Raw genomic sequence first — 16857 nt, 5'->3', positions numbered from 1 at the left:
TTTTTACAAATACATTTAAACTATAAATTAGAAACACAAATAATCATGAGTGGCTCTAACTTGTTTTTCTATCCCACCAAGTATTTCAAACCAGAAGTAATTATGAAACCACATTTTCAAGTTCTGACGCACTCCATCAGCCACCCTCACCCACTGAAATCTAAATTCCTATTATATGGTAAAACAAAGGAAACCATGTACCTTTGTGAACAGTTATGTATTTTTATTTCAACAATCTATCACACTAACTACAAAACCCTGGAAGACAAGACAAATCCAAGCCTCTGGCCAGCAGGGTTATGGATATGGGCATGTGGAATTTGGGTCCAACTTCAGGAAAATGGCAAAATCAAAGGTAAATGCAGGAAAATGAAACAGATCTTGAAGAAGGCATTTAGAAGCACATCATGATTAAGTCGTGGATCATAAGTGATCTTGATACTAACTAGAAAAGTTTAGGCAAATAGAAACGATAATGTCTCTTAAAAGAATCATGGCTAGCAGCAAAGACAATCATATCTCTTAGGCTGGAAAGGACCAGCCTGAATAGAGTGAACTTGGTCTCTACAATTATTTGCAACTAGAAGGTTTGAATACCCTCAGTATTCAAACACAGCACACCAGGACAGAATCAGCCCAGTGCAAAGGCCTTCTTTCTGACCACATCAAACCTCTCCCTAAATGTCAAGTTACACACGAACAGAAGACATTTGTCTCTAAAGTTTTACAGCCAAACCTACCAAAAAACAAAAACAAAACAAAACAAAACAAAAACCACGCAGCACAACCTCTACCACACCATCCTTTGGGGGAACTTGCAGCAGGAACAAAAGCACTCCAAAATTGGTGAAATAAGTAATATGAGCTTATAGATGACAGTTGGGTAGGCAGTCAAAGGATCATTTGCCTGAGACACACCATTCCTATAGCAAATGCTTTATCTTTCCCATTCAAATCACTAAGTGGTATTTTCAGGATATGTTTCTGGTTTCACTTAATTAAGCAAGAGAATAGTCAACCAAGTGCTAAAATCACAAGGCTAACAATGTCAGTTACAGGAACAAGCCATTAGTTTGTTTTCTTTAACTCTCTTTGCTTTGTAGTTCCTAAAATAAAGGTTTGTAGCTTTAAATGTCAAAGGATTTCTTCAATCTAGAATCCCTGTCAATTCTCCAGCCCACCCACATACCATGTTAGCTGTCTCACTAGCTCTACGAATTCCTCAAACCCTCATTTTCGGCCTTTGGGCTAACAAGGGCCCAAGAACTTGCAGAGACAATGCACTGAACAGCTGCACGCGTCATAAGGAGAATGTTCTTTGGCAGCAAACACTAACATTTTTCTGTCTCTTGGCCCTTTATGACTTCTACAGACAAAGTACACAGTCTCCTTCATGCCAGTCTTTCTGAGGTTTTGTAGTTTGAGAGCTGGCAGGTTTAAAAGCTTTGAGGTTAGAGAGGTAAGATAATGAGTTTAGGGTCCCAAGTCCTTCTGTTCAGTCAAGTCCATTACAGGTATCCAGTTTGAGCAATGGGAAAGTAAAGATCTGGCGAAAAAGATCTGCTTAAGTTTCGTGTTTTGTTCATTCATCCATTCAACGAACATCTCCATGCAGCTCCCACGAATTCAGGACAGTCCTGAGGTACAGCAATGAAGAAGCATCTTGGAGTGCTGATTTGCTGTGGATGGTGTGTGCAGAACATATACAAGTATGAACATATAGAAGAAAACAGTACATTAGCAATAAATAAGAGTGCTTTGGAATACATATAGAGAAGAATAAGGGGGGTTGAAAATGTGGAGACGAAGATGGGTAGTTTCCAGCATTAAACAAGAAGGCCTCAACGAAAAGGTGAGCTTTGAACCAAGGTTTGAAGGAGATATGGGCTGGCTGCTGTAATAGGAAGAAAAATCCCCTTCCCCTCAATGTCTACATTCTACTCCCAGAAGTGTGAATATGTTATGTTACATGACAAGGGGGAATTAAGATTGTAGAATTAAAGCTGCTAATCATCTCACCTTGAGAAAGGGAGATTATCCTTGGTTACTGAGGTGGGCCTAACGTAATTAACAAGGTTCCTTATAAGTGAAAGAGGAAGGTGAGACTGTCAGAGTGATGAAGCATGAGAAGAAATCGAAATCGAAAGAACATTGCTGGCTTTAAATGGGGCCACCAGCCAAGGAATATAGGCAGCCTCTAGGAGCTGCAAAAGGCAACGAAACAATCTCCCATGAAGACTCTGGAAGGAATGCAGCCCTGCCAACACTTTCATCTTAGCCCACTGAGAACCACTTTGGACTTCTGATGTTCTTCGGAATTTTAAGATAATAAATCTTGTATTGTTTTAAGCCAGTAAATTTAAAGTAATTTGTTAGAGGTCTAAGAGGAAATAAAGACAGCCCCCATGGAGATATCTAGAAGAAAAGATTCTAGGCAGAGACCTGCCAGTGCAAAGCTTGTCTGCTGTGCAGAATGACAAGGAGATAACAGGGAGAGTAGGAGGAGATGAGTCTAAGAGGTAATGAGGCCGGAACACATAGGGCCTTGAAGGCCACCATAACAAAAAAGGAAACTATAAAAGATTTTGAGCAAAAAGAGTAGCATGTGGCTACTGTGAAAATAAATTGTGTGTGGGTGTGCAGGAAGACTCAGTGAGTTTGGAAACAGACCAGTCAAGAAGCAACTGCAGCACTTCAGGTGCAGGATGACAGTGACTCCCACCAGGGTGAAGTCGGGGAGAAGTCATCAGATTCTGGATATACCCAGAAGAAAACACATTATTAATGTGCCACATTTTAATTACATCAGTACACTGTTTAAATCCATTGTCAAGAAACTGGTTTAGATACTAACTGCTCACATTCCTACAAACCACCAAAACATTTACTATGCTCTGGACACTAAGAACACAAGATGAATAAGCAAAGGAAGAGATTTTACGGATAGTTGTGCCTTAAAAAGAAAATAAAGATATCTATATATCTATATATAGATATATATAGGAAACCCAACATACAAAAATTGAGTTTATAAATATTAAATCAAGAGTTATTCACTTTATGGTTGGATATTCACTATTCACTTTATATTTGCTACTAAATGAATCCATTGCCAGCTTCTTAAAGAACCAACTGTTCATTTAGGAGCAAATATAAAATCACAAATCAGTAGCTTAAAACATGCAACTACTACTAAACATAGTATATCAGAAAATTGATTTGTAATCTATGTGAGCCCCCTTAAAACTTTCAAAATTCAAAGTAAAATATCTCAAAGCTCTCCCCAAACGTTTAAAAACAAAGTGGATGAAGATGAGATTAAGTCACATTTTGTAAAATGGGAGTAAACTTTAAAATCTGTATTTTTCAACAGGGTCATTTATATACCTCTACAATAGTAAAGGTTAAGCCATGAGTTAACTCAGTCTTGGTTATAGGCTGGAATACACTAAATCATTACCTTCTGGTGATGAATCATTCCAACCCCATTCTTTCATTCCAACCTCAGTGGACCTAATTAATTTCCATGCCATTATTTGGCTATAGAATCTAAAAAGGGATATGGGTACAATAAGAATAAAATCAACTACTCCCTCAGTTTTGTGACAGAGGTTTTGTTTGGTATAGGCAGATTAATCTGAATTGCTAAATTAAGACAGTTAACATAGTAATCAACACAGAAATTGGATTAACTTCACATTCTTCTACAAAAGTCACAGCTATCAGGAACCCCCTCAGGGTAGTACAAATTGTGAAAGGCTGATTGGAAATCCTCAAATTAATCCCAGTAGTTGAGTGTTTTCATTAGGTAGGTTAAAAACATAGCTCCTCTGTTGGATACAGACACTAAAATACTCTGTCATGTACAAACTCCAAAGCAGAAAGAATGACTATTCAAGGGAATATAAAAGACAAGAAAGGTTTATGGACAGAAACAATGTTTTTTAACTCACAAATGTTATAAAGGCCACAACACTCCTCCTGGCAAGTGAGGTTAACATTTTATTTTTCACTGTTATTTAGCAGGACTTAGAGATAGAAAACCAAATGCTACACTGTTTAACCTCAAGCAGCTTACACCAAAAAAAAAAAAAAAAAAAAAAAGGGCATCTAAAATGTCAACCAACAAGATTTATTTCCTTAGTAATGTTAAGAGGCTACAAATATTTCTATAGAACTTCAGGGAAACTGAAAATAAAGGGATGCCATCCCAGGGCACATAAATATCTTATAATTCATTGATGTATTGTGGAGAGCAAAACAAGGAGTCTAAACCTTGATCAATACAGACAGCTTCCTTCTGCTCGGAACTGTGGATCATCTCAATTACTGGTATTCACCTATGAAATGTGTTTTTCTTTTCTGTTGACGTGTAACGTCCTGAGATTCCCAAGACATGTATACTTGTGATTTAAGAGACATAACTATGATTTATTTACTATGGAAATTTGAGGCATCTTAGAAAAACAAGATTCACACCCTAAGATAGTAACTTTATTTCCTTTGGTCCACCTCTGCCTCTTGCTCCCCCCAAAGACAGCTTTCTTTAAAAGCCGACATCCCCGCTAGAACAAAAAACACCTAGGTACATCTGTGACTTTTTATGGTAATTAAGTTCCTGGTTATTTACTACATTTCAAGAAAAAATAGTGGGGGAGGGGGAGAATTTACATTCAATGCAAGTGTTATTTTTATTCAGTGATTCCAAAGTGAGGAAAGGGTTGCTAAGGGAGAGAAGTATCTCAAGAAAATGTCTTGTTAATCTGCTACATAAGAATGTATATAAGAGTTAATAATGTTTTTCAGAAAAGTTAATGCTAGACACTATGGAACAGGTAAAGCCCTTCTTAGCCTCAGACCTTATCCACTTACATCCACAGCAGGCACATACACCCAATCTCGAATAACCCCCTAACAGAGGAAGGGGTCAATATGCTTAGATTGATGACCTCTCACCATCTCACCCAGCATAGTGCTTCCTCTTACTCCTACTTTTGTCAGACTTCCCGCTTTGCAAGTTATCTTAGTATCATTCAAGTAAAGCACATTTGAAACAAACGCTTAAGGATCTCAAAAAGTAGGTGGGGCAAGTACCCCCATGTTACAGATGAAAAATGAAGAAAGTGTATGAGCATATATGTATATGTATAGCCTGTATATACATTATACACACATATTCCCAAGTGTTGATGAGAAACATCTATCCCCCACAGACTGAAGAGGAGAAGGGGGCACATATGCAATTACAGGCTACATTTTTACAGGAAATTATTCTTAAGACTCAAACCACAAAAGCATTAACCTTTGAATTATTTCCACTCTAGGAAGGAAAAGAACAGGTAAAGGGGTCTGTTCTCTTTAAAAGCTTTAATTACATACACTATTTTGTCTGATAATGTCAAAGCACTTTACAAACTCTAAAGGTGGCAAGTGAACAGAGGGTATTATCATTATTGCTGGACAAAAGAAGATGTCTCTTAAAATGTTAGCATAGAAAATTTGCTTATCTGGGCCTGGTGCAGTGGCTCACACTTGTAATCCCTGCACTTTGGGAGGCCGAAGTGGGTGGATCACGAGGTCAGGAGATCGAGACCATCCTGGCTAACACGGTGAAACCCCATCTCTACTAAAAATACAAAAAATTAGCCAGACTTGGTGGCGGGCCTCTGTAGTCCCAGCTACACGGGAGGCTGAGGCAGGACAATGGCATGAACTCGGGAGGCGGAGCTTGCAGTGAGCCTAGATCGCACCACTGCACCCCAGCCTGGGCAAACGTGCGAGACTCCATCTCAAAAAAAAAAAGAAAGAAAGAAAATGTGCTTATCTGTCTTTTGGATTAAGCCTGTCAGTTTTTCCTCCCCCTACATCTAAATGGACAGCAAGGCTGCAGAGTTGTGTTGGGAGCCTTTTAACATGGAAAGGAAACACTGTGGACAGAAAGTACAGTATGCAGACTTTTCCTAATCATGACTGTTAATTCCTGTCCTGGACTGCTGAAGCAGATGCTATGTTAAACTACATTTAGCACAGTCACAAACGGTGACTAAGGAAGTTAAAAATTTTTACTTGCAATGCTGCAATTTTTAACCCCAGACCTCCAAAGACTATGTTTAAATATACAGAGTACTAACAGCCCAAGCACTTCACATTAGAATTACAGCCTTGCCTATTTTAATTTACCTTACTTTTAAAAGTGTGTGACCCCCTCCCCAACTCCCCAAAAAAATACACATCTCCCATCCTCTTTGAGTCTTCTTATGCTCAGGCTCTTGGAATTTTAATAAGATTAGAAATTGCTACCTCCTTATTCTTGCTAAGAACTCCAAAGGTGATCCAGGCATCTTGTACTTACATTCAGATTTACAATACAGAGAAAACAAGAGTATAGAAATCTAATCCACGACTGTACCCTAGGATCTAGATTAATAATGTGTACATTACGAGATCACATGGGATCGAGTTTCCACAATTAATGGATCAGGCAAATGATCCATGTATGTACATTCATACAAAATCATACACTCTCCTATCATCTTTCTCCTATCATGATTTTCAAAAATGACCTGAATTTAAACTGTGGCTTTAAAATCACATTTAATTACAAGAAAAATAGAAAAGGAACTTTCCGTAGGATTTGAGTATCTTTTGCTACAGTAAAGAAGTTCAGATGATCTCCCTTGCCTTCTGCAGAATCCAACGAATCCTACAACTAAAAGTAAAAATAAATGGCAAGGGAAAGAAACTAGCAATTATTGATTCCTCTTTCCATGCCAAGTCTCAAGCTAGATATTTTACAAACAAAATCTTATTTAATCCTCTTGTGGAGCGGGCAAGGTGACTCATGCTTGTAATCCCAACACTTTGGAAGGCTGGAGATGGGAGAATCACTTGAGCCCAGCAGTATGAGACCAGCCTGGGCAACATGGAGAAACCCCATGTCTACAAAAAATATGAAAATTAGCTGGGCATGGTGGCATGTGCCTGTAGTTCCAGGTACTCCAGAGGCTGAGGTGGGAGGACTGCTTGAGCCCCAGAGGCCAAAGCAGCAGTGAGCCATGATTAACACCACTGCACTCCAGCTTGGGTGGCAGAGCAAGACCCTGTCTCCAAAACAAATCTTATGCACTATAAGCTATATTACATTCTCAATTTACAAATGAGAATTTCAAAACTTCAAGAGTTCACACAAGTATTAAGTGAGAAACTGGGATTTGAAATCAGTGCTGAGACCCCATCTAGAGCTTCCTAGCTGATCTCTCTGCTTCCAGGCTTGCTCCTTTCTCCAATCCTTCCTCCATTCCACTTCTGTGGGGATCTAACTAAAATAATGGTCAGCACTCCACTACCATCTCTTTTAAAGCTCTGCTCACTCCACGTTGCCTATGAAGTAACATTTCAGCTCCCTAGTGAGGCAGCTGACTTGACCCAGCTCCTACCTCTTCATCCACATGCCCAGCACCACCCCCATCATATACACAAGCTCCCAGTAGTTCTTCCCACTCCCAGTGCTTTCCAGGGTCACACAACCTGTTTTCTCCACCTGCAACTGCCTCACTACCTTTCTTCTCCTGCCTCATGGAAACATCCTCAGCACTGGAACAGGGCAGACAACACCTCCAGGAAGCCTTCTGTGAACCACTCAGTTGGACCAGATAACTCTGTGCGCTCCTATATGCCTGACTTACCTTTATCTCCCCAGTAAAAAATATGAAGACAGATTCACGAAGAGAATGAATGCCATGAATTGTGATTCAAGGTGGCAAGTAAAAAACATCCCCCTTACTTATCCATGTGGTTTTATGTTCCCTGCCAAGTGGGAAAAATTTCCACTGCAACCCTGTACACCTGGAGGAGCCAGCCAAAGTCATCTCAGGTTGTTTATAAAAAGGAAGGTAGACTGTCAAGGGGAAAAAGGGGAAAGTAGGTTGTCAAGTCCTACCACTAACACACACATCTCTTTCCACATATAGCTACTAATTCTATATTGTAAGCTCAAACTTCAAGTGGAATCAGCATTTTTTAATTCCTAGCTACAAGCCTTTGTTAAAACAATATAAACCTCAGGGAGGAACCAGGGACAGGTGTGTTCCATTGTCACCACCTCACAGCTTAAAATAAGCCAATCTCATCACCAATGTTAAAATCAAGAGGAAACCTGAAGTTTATACTCTCTCCCCAACACAGCCAAGGTCTGGTGTGTAGAATACCAAAAAGAGGAGTAAAGAAACTCCCCAAGGCTAGAAAAGGAACATTCCTGATCTACTGCATGTACCAAGTGCTGTGCTCAGATGCGGGGAAAACAAAGATGTACAAAATCCCATTCATTCCACCCCTCACGGAACTTCTCCAAAACACACCTGTGTCCTAAAGAAGGTGTCCAAAGAAGTCCAACGCACACAAGGAAACCTTTAAGAACCCACAGCCAGAAATAATCACTTCTCTACCTGACCTATGATAAATAGTTTGCTATTAAAAAAAAAAAAGATGGCAAAATCACTGCTGCTATGGAAACTACCACTTCTAACTTCAATATTTGAGTGTGGACACATATTTGAGAAGAAATGAGACATTTTGCTTCCCAATGTTTAAAATGCTAAACAATACGAGACTGTGCACAGCATTGATACTGAACATTAAAGTGGACTTCTGCCTCACTAAGAAAATTTTAAATTATAAAGAAGAGCAGGAGGAAGTTTTCCTGATTTAGAAGTGCTCAGAGAGTTTCCCGGTACCTATTTCCTGTTACAACTTTATCCTATGTAAAGTGCAAGTTTCTTTAAAAGAACTCTCAGTAGAATAGATTTAACATGTAAATTGCTTAGCAGTAAATAGTCTTTAACTGTTGATAAAACTTTCAGGAAGTACCTACTAAGTACCACGCAATATAGTCTAGAGCAGTTAGGACTGCAATCTCTTTCAGATCAAGCTAAAAAGAAATTCTCACTATCATCCACTACTTTAATCTGAGATGGGTAATGAACAAAAAGATCCTTAAACCACTCTTCTAAAGGGAACCATGACCCTGAAACCCAAATTTTTCAATTCTTCTGTGAAGAGTGTAGATCCACTCAAACGCCACTCTATCACTCTATCTTAGACTATTTTAAAGAGTTCCTTGACGATTCTGAGTGCCAGTCTCTAGTTGAAAATCACTATAAGGGAAACAGATGGTTTAGAAACGTGCCCTTTCTATACCCTTCTGCCCCACCCAAGCATGCTTTTACATCCATCCTTTGTCAGGCTAAAACCCAGGATTCACAACAAAGATCTGGAAACTGCAGGCCTTGGAACTGAGTTGAGTCATCAGGACACTATTTTTTATTCTCCATTTCTAAAGAGTAAAAGAGGGGGGGGGGGTGTTATCATGAGGTAGAAGCAAGAACGGTAAATTAAAACTGAAGAAAACTTCCACTGCATTGGAACAGTAATTAGACCAAATTTCACTGCCACCAGATTAAGAAAGAACAACTGCTCTGCATCGCTGGCTACCAAGACACCAGTATTTCTCTTAAGTAACTTCTTGCTCTAACTGGAAAACGACCCAAACTTTTACTTGCCAAGAGTAAACACAGCTGGCCTCCTACATTAAAAATTACCAAAATGGAAACAAGTGAATCTTTTTTATCCACCAAGGTTGACTACACATTAACTAAGACCTATTCTAATAAACATGGCCAACATAAACAGCAGCAGCCAGGTGGGCCACTCTGAACATTCTTCCTGATACAAAGTACATCATATACCTAATGGCATGGTGAACAACATCCCCCAGAGTGGCTATGACCAGCAGGAAGAAAACATTGAGGGGATGGGAGTCAAAAGTCTACTTAAAGTATTAAGCATTCAAATAAATGGCAGAATCTGAAGGCCAGCTTGTAAAAACAAAAAATAAAAAGCCAACAATGGACTCTGCTTAAATATATCACGTGCGTGGTTGAAAAGAAGGACAAAGGAAAAGTGGCAAGGGATAGACAAAAACAAGCAGATCTGTAACTCTCCTCAACCTCCAGGCCAAAGTTCTGACTGGCAGCTAGAGGGTAGATTTAGCCTGAAAACACGTTATGTGGTTTCTCCAACGTCCTTAAAAACAAAACAAAACAAAACAAAAAACAAAAACAGTAGTGTTCAACATTTAATATTTCACCAATATAACAATTTCACATTCATAAAAATATATTTCTGATTTCGCTTAATAAATAAAGTTTGGCAAGAGTCCACATTCCCAGAGCTAATAGCCAGCAGGTTGCCCTATAAATGGGGTGCCTTCTTTCCAGCTCTCCCAATACAGCCTTAATGTTCCGGCCCCTGCAAGGGCTGGATTTTAAGTAAAAGAATACCATAGTCTAAATGTCAAATGTGCTAAAGAGTATATGCTTTTCTACCATGATGGAGAGGTTCAGAATGTCAGAGTACTGGGGGAGGGAGGGGGTTTTCCAAGGTCATCTAAACTGAGGATCTTTAATTGTAGACCTAATCATCTGTGAAAATATTCTAATGAATATGCATAACAAAAAATGAGGCAAAAAAGCATCAAGTCTGTGTCACTAAACATCCTAATATGACTGCCACAGGCATTCAAAGCACTCTAAATAACTCATTTTGGCCTGTTTATACTACTATGGATTTGGATTAGAACGTCATCCTGTCCACAAAGAATTAGATATATCCTGTCCCTTCTGGGGGCTGAGTTTGAGAAAGTTAATTCAAACCTAATCATCAAATATTTCGCTATGAGAAAGAAGAGGAGGGGCCCATTAAGTGCTTTATCCCCAGGATGAGGCAGGGAGTAGGGCAGCACACAAAAAAGATAAAAATCACCTGGCACTATACCAGAAGCCCTTGAATTAACATTAAATATCCAGGTTAACGCTCTAAAAACTGTCTCATGACAAACCACAAATTGTATTTTGGAGGTAAAACAGGAGGTAAGTGGGGAAGGAAATGAAGGGTAAATAAGAGGTCTTACTTCACACTTTGTCTGCTGCTTTTGGTTTACCCCAATAGAATCCCATGAAAACCTGCTTCACACTGGCAAAGTGGGCAGGCAGAGGAACAAAGGCAATTCCAGGGCCTGCAGAAAGTCTTTAAAGGCAAGGGAAGAAAGCAACGCCCTGCCTAAACACTGGCTATTTATAGCACAGCAATGGAAGATCTGGGAGGTGGCTGAGCGAATATGAAAGCTAGAGAGTGGGTGGGCGGGCTTCCTTCTGGCTTCCTTAGACTCAGAAACTAATGCATTCTTCCCTGCCTCCAAAGCTGCTATTTTGTTTCCTGTGTAAGTTTTCAAAATACTGCAACACTGTCCCTAGGTGCATTTGACAATATCAGAGCAATTACAGTTTGGTTAAAATCTGAAGGTAATCAACTCACCATTCTTTCCTATTCTCTAGAAAAAGAGGCATGAACAAAGAGGAGGAGACACCACCACCCAATTCATAAGGATGGTCTCCCAGAATCCCCTGAACTTTCACAGTGTGGAAAGTTTCTGTGATTTCAAGCAGAGACCAGGAGAAACTATACTTTTCACCTCTTCTCATTAACTAAAAGCCACAGCTAAAAATAAAAAGCTGGAGCAATTCCAAAATTGTGGGTTTTATAGGGCACATTAAATTATTCCTTATCAACTGCAAACCTTTAAGGTTGCAGAGTATTATGTTAATGCTATTGGCTTTTTCTTTTTTTCCCCCCACAATCGGTGATAACGTTCCTTTAAAAACAAAAAACAAAAAACAAAAAACAAAAACAAAAACAAAAAAACAACTTCATGAACTTCCAAGTCCAATCTCTATTGTAAGGTAAAGTATGGGTTCCTAAATCTGCAGAGTATATCATCTATTCTACAAAACCTCACACATAACTTAGGTTGATTCTCTTTTCCAGGACTGTATTATAAAACATTTTGAACTGAGAACAGATCAACAATTGGTATTAATAATAAATTATAATAATCATTTTACACTTGTTTCCTAATCTAGTGCATGAGATTCAAAAATAAGAAAGCAGTCTAACAATAGAGAATTTTCTAAACAGAATGTGAAGCTCTCACATTTATTTAAATATAAACACTAAAAAGTGTTTAGGGTTCCCCCTGGACATTCAATTGTTATTAACTCTTTTTTTTTTTTTTTTTTGAGACGGAGTCTTGTTCTGTCGCCCAGGCTGGAGTGCAGTGGCGCGATCTCCGCTCACTGCAAGCTCCGCCTCCCGGGTTCACGCCATTCTCCTGCCTCAGCCTCCCGAGTAGCTGGGACTACAGGCGCCCGCCACCACGCCCGGCTAATTTTTTGTATTTTTAGTAGAGACGGGGTTTCACCGTGTTAGCCAGGATGGTCTTGATCTCCTCACCTCGTGATCCGCCCGCCTCGGCCTCCCAAAGTGCTGGGATTACAGGCGTTAACCACCGCGCCCGGCCTGTTATTAACTCTTAAGATAAATTTCCAACTTAATAAACTTGGAAAATGGCTTTTTAAGCATATTTTCAATTTGTTGAAAGTTTATAATATTGAATCCTGTGAGTCTTTTTATAATTATTTTCTTAGAAAATTTGTGGTCAATTTCCTGTGACCTTGGTAAAACTGAAATACACCTCTTAGCTCACATCCATAACTATGTTGGCTTACACCAACATTCTTCTTATATTCTTCATTAATGGCCAAGGTTACAGAAATGAGAGTATTTGGTCTAAACTCAAATCAAATGATCATGTGTAATACACAGCAGCACCCAAAACATAAGCACTATTTTCCATATCTAAAACATCAGAACCTAAGGCATCCATTTATATTAAAATGAAGATTTTAGTTCAGCTCTTCAGGAGAGTTAAGACATGGCCAGGTAAATTAAGGCCAAAAAAGGGCAAGTCACAACACTATGTAGCATTCAGGAAATTTGGAGCAAATTTAGGCTTTCACATAAAACAGTCAGGGTTAGGAGTGGCTTCAGAGAAGCAATTATCTCATTCGCAAGTCCCAGGCTAACAAACTAACAAGGATATGGAAAAAAAGACTAGAATGAAGGTAAAAGCCTACATGAAGTCCAAAGACAAATCACTGCTGGTCCTAAATCTATTTCTTAATGGTTCTGTGACCCTCAACAAGTTTTTTATGTTCATAACTTCCCTCATCTATTAAGAACAGATTTTTCTCACTCTGCTAGCAAACAGGGTTATTAAAAGAAATAAGCTATAACAAATTACAGATAAAAGAATGGCTTATAAAAAATTTCAGGCACTATACAAAGTAGGGTATTGTTCTCAAGGCACTAACCTTCTCGAGAATTGTTTTCTGCTTTCATGCTCTCCTAAAAACACATCTCTAATTTATCGTAAGGTCAAGCTGCCATTATCACTGCAACCTGAGAAATTCAAATTAATGGTCAAAGATACACATAAACACACACACTCCAGGCTTTGCTTTCTTCTTTCCCTCAAAAGGTCATCTTTTCACCAAACAGATCAGGAACTCTACAATATACTACGTTCCAAGTACCAAATATTTAAGCCACCAAAACATACAGCAGAATAGCATATTTAAGAAAAGTTTCTTTTTTTCTTTCCTTTTTTTTTTTTTTTTTTTTTTTTTGGAAGATAGGGTCTAATTCTGTCACCAACCAGGCTGGAGTACAGTGGTGTGATCACAGCTCACTGCAGCCTCCTGGGCTCAAGGGATCCTTCCACCTCAGCCTCTTGAGTAGCTGGGACCACAGGTACACACCACCACACCTCGCTAATTTTTTAAATCTTTTTTTGTTTGTTTTTTGAGATGGAGTCTTGCTCTGCAACCCAGGCTGGAGTGCAGTGGCGGGATTCTCTGCTCACCGCAAGCTCTGCCTCCCAGGTTCACACCATTTTCCTGCCTCAGCCTCCTGAGTAGCTGGCACTACAGGCGACCGCCACCACGCCCGGCTAATTTTTTGTATTTTTAGTAGAGACAGGGTTTCACCGTGTTAGTTAGGATGGTCTTGATCTCCTGACCTTGTGATCTGCCCGCCTCGGCCTCCCAAAGTGCTGGGATTACAGGCGTGAGCCACCGCACCTGGCTAATTTTTTAAAATCTTTTGTGGAGATGAGGTCTTGCCAGGTTGCTCAGGCTGGCCTCAAACTCCTAGGTTCAAACGATCCTCCCACCTCAGCCTCTCAAAGTGCTAGAATTACAGGCGTGAGCCACCATGCCCGACTAAGAAGTTTCTTTAACATAAAAATGTCCAAGCAGATAACCAAGTCAAAACTATTACTGAACAGCAGACGGTGATGTTTCAGTTGGCAATTTAAGAATCACACACTATAGCTATTCCTGAAAAATTCAAAATCAAAGTACATGGTAAGCATTTGCTCAGAGGCTAGCATAGTGCTTAACACAGAGTCTTAGCATTCTTAAAAACATGCAAGACCAGCCTGGCCAACATGGTGAAACTCCAGCTCTACTAAAAATACAAAAATTAAAAATACAAAAAATTAAAAATAAAAAAAATACAAAAATTACAGGCGTGTGGTAGTGCACACCTGTAATCCCAGCTACTCAGGAGGCTGAGGCAGGAGAATCACTTGAACCTGGGAGGCAGAGGTTGCAATGAGCCAAGATCCTGCCACCACACTCCAGACTGGGTGACAGAGCAAGACTGTCTCCAAAAAACAAACAAATAAACAAACGAAAACAAACCAAACCAATACAAAAAACCATGCAAGAGATTAAGCCATTTTAAAGAGCTGCAACCATGAACTACGATTAAGCCTGAAGATAATTAGCATATGTTCCATCCCATACCAAGAAAACCACTTTATATGCTCAAATACTTCTTGGTATATTCTGCCAATGAGGCGATTCTATCTGAATTTATTAATAAACTATTTACCAGCCTGCTTGACCACCAAGGTTTGGTAAACAGACTTGGGCACAATGTGGAAGCATAGCTAAGGATGGAGACCCCGGGGCACAAGAAGTGAGCTGAAGAGAAAAACCAGGAAGGAGGACAAATTTCTTTGATAGGCCCTTCTCTTTCCAATCCTAGCTTCCCATCTCAGTTGCTCACTGCGCCTTCATCCCCTCTCCCATTTGAGAGCTCAGCTGAGTCTGCAGATATCCCAAGATACTAACTGGTAAATATTTGGCTAGAGTGAGAGCCCACTTCATTTTCTATGCATCCAACAAACTCTTATCTCAAAAGGGCAGTTAAGTATACCTGGAATTTATTCCAATACCTCTGAAAGGTAGCTGATCTCTACTCTCTGGAGGCGTAAGGTCATCATACTTCCAGATAAGACATTAATAAGCAGAATTATCCTTATCTCATCTGTTACACTTTAGTCCTCCAAATTAAAAACAGCCAAAGAGAAACTAGCTTGTAAACAAAAGGAAATATTCAAGGTGCCAAGGCTGGAAGACAGCAAGATCTCACTCAGCTCACAGTCTGAAGCCACTTAAATGGAGTAACTCCAAGCAAAATCAAAAGTTAAACTGAAGAAAAACATGTAACCTCAGAGAGCATGAAAAACTGGTACAATTCTGCACAACTACAAAGTGGCCATGCACTAACCTGAAAACAACGAGGTTCATTATTGAATAAAGGCATCAGGAATTCTTGGAGATGGAGCTTTCAAATAAGGCTTTAGTCACCGCTAAAAGGACATAGAAAAAAATAGATATGCCTCAAATATCAACACATTTGAAGGACAGACATCTGCATTCATTCTAACATGCAAATCCTATGTGCAGGGCACTGTGCTGGATATCCAAGATGACTCAGATAAGGAGTTCCCACTTACTGTCTAAGCAAAGAAGGGAACACAGCAGAACCACAACACAGGACACAATCTGGTAAGTGTGAGAAGGAGGGATTATATCTGGATGACAGATGAAAAAACTATCAGGCTCAGAACAGAGAAATGGCATGTGCACTAGGCTCTCTGTTGTCATAGGTTCAAATAGAGGGCAAAATACACACAGTTGCAATCATTTTTAAAATGCTGGGCACAGGCCGGGCGCGGTGGCTCACGCCTGTAATCCCAGCACTTTGGGAGGCCAAGGCGGGCGGATCACGAGGTCAGGAGATCCAGACCATCCTGACTAACACGGTGAAACCCCGTCTCTACTAAAAAAAATACAAAAAAATTAGCCGGGCGTGGTGGTGGGCGCCTGTAATCCCAGCTACTGAGGAGGCTGAGACAGGGGAATGGCGTGAACCCGGGAAGTGGAGCTTGCAGTGAGCTGAGAATGCGCCACTGCACTCCAGCCTGGGGCCACAGAGCAAGACTCCATCTCAAAAAACAAAAACAAAAACGCTGGGCACAGAGACTATAGCATAAAGAAGACAGGTACTAAGGGAACTTAGTGGGAGAGACATATTAAACAAGCCAAAGGATAAAGCTAATGTTTAGAATTGCAGTCCATGCCACGAAAGAAAAAAGGATGCTGTGGGAATAAAACTGGGACAGTGATCAGAAGAAAAGCCTTCTGCAGATTAAGTGACATTTAAGCTGAGATCTAAAGATAAACATGACTACATATATGTAATACTTGGTCTTTGGAAGGTAAAGGATGGTGCCACACACATACTAGGTAGTGTTGCGGGCAGTGGGACTGGTGAATAAGACATAACTTGTACCCTGAGGAATGTCATCCTAGGGATGCAATTACATGCAATATGTGGAACCCAGCAGGCAGAATTTTACAATTATAGATAAAACTTAAGCTACAGAGATCTTGAAACCCATCTATCCTCATCCATTCCTTTTTATCAAATGAAGGAAATGAAACCCAGAGGCTGGCTCAGTGTTTCTGAACTAGGTAGGTGCAGAGGTGGGGCACAACCTGTAACTCCCATTACATCACACTGCCAATTAACTTTTTAATCAGAATTTAT

At 39.9% G+C, this 16857-nt stretch overlaps 1 protein-coding gene across 20 annotated transcripts in view; it reads right to left on the bottom strand.

Annotated features, from left to right (window-relative positions):
- ELAVL2 (ELAV like RNA binding protein 2) overlaps positions 1–16857 on the bottom strand; it is a 159291-nt gene that overhangs the window by 77526 nt on the left and 64908 nt on the right. The window contains exon 2 of one of the 20 annotated variants that reach the window (XM_063650478.1): positions 15532–15613. The exons of 18 other annotated variants lie outside the window; for them this stretch is intronic. In XM_063650478.1, coding sequence (XP_063506548.1) covers positions 15532–15567 — 36 coding nt within the window. In that variant the 5' untranslated portion in view covers positions 15568–15613. Of the gene's footprint in view, positions 1–10966; positions 11079–15531; positions 15614–16857 lie in introns of those variants that run through there. One more of the 20 variants, XM_063650482.1, reaches the window with a different exon arrangement.

The sequence above is a fragment of the Pongo pygmaeus genome, chromosome 13 (genome assembly GCF_028885625.2).
Source record: "Pongo pygmaeus isolate AG05252 chromosome 13, NHGRI_mPonPyg2-v2.0_pri, whole genome shotgun sequence".
In the NCBI taxonomy this organism is placed as follows: domain Eukaryota; kingdom Metazoa; phylum Chordata; class Mammalia; order Primates; family Hominidae; genus Pongo; species Pongo pygmaeus.
The sequence above is the reverse complement of the archived record's forward strand: the minus strand, read 5'-3'. Positions and strand labels throughout refer to the sequence as shown.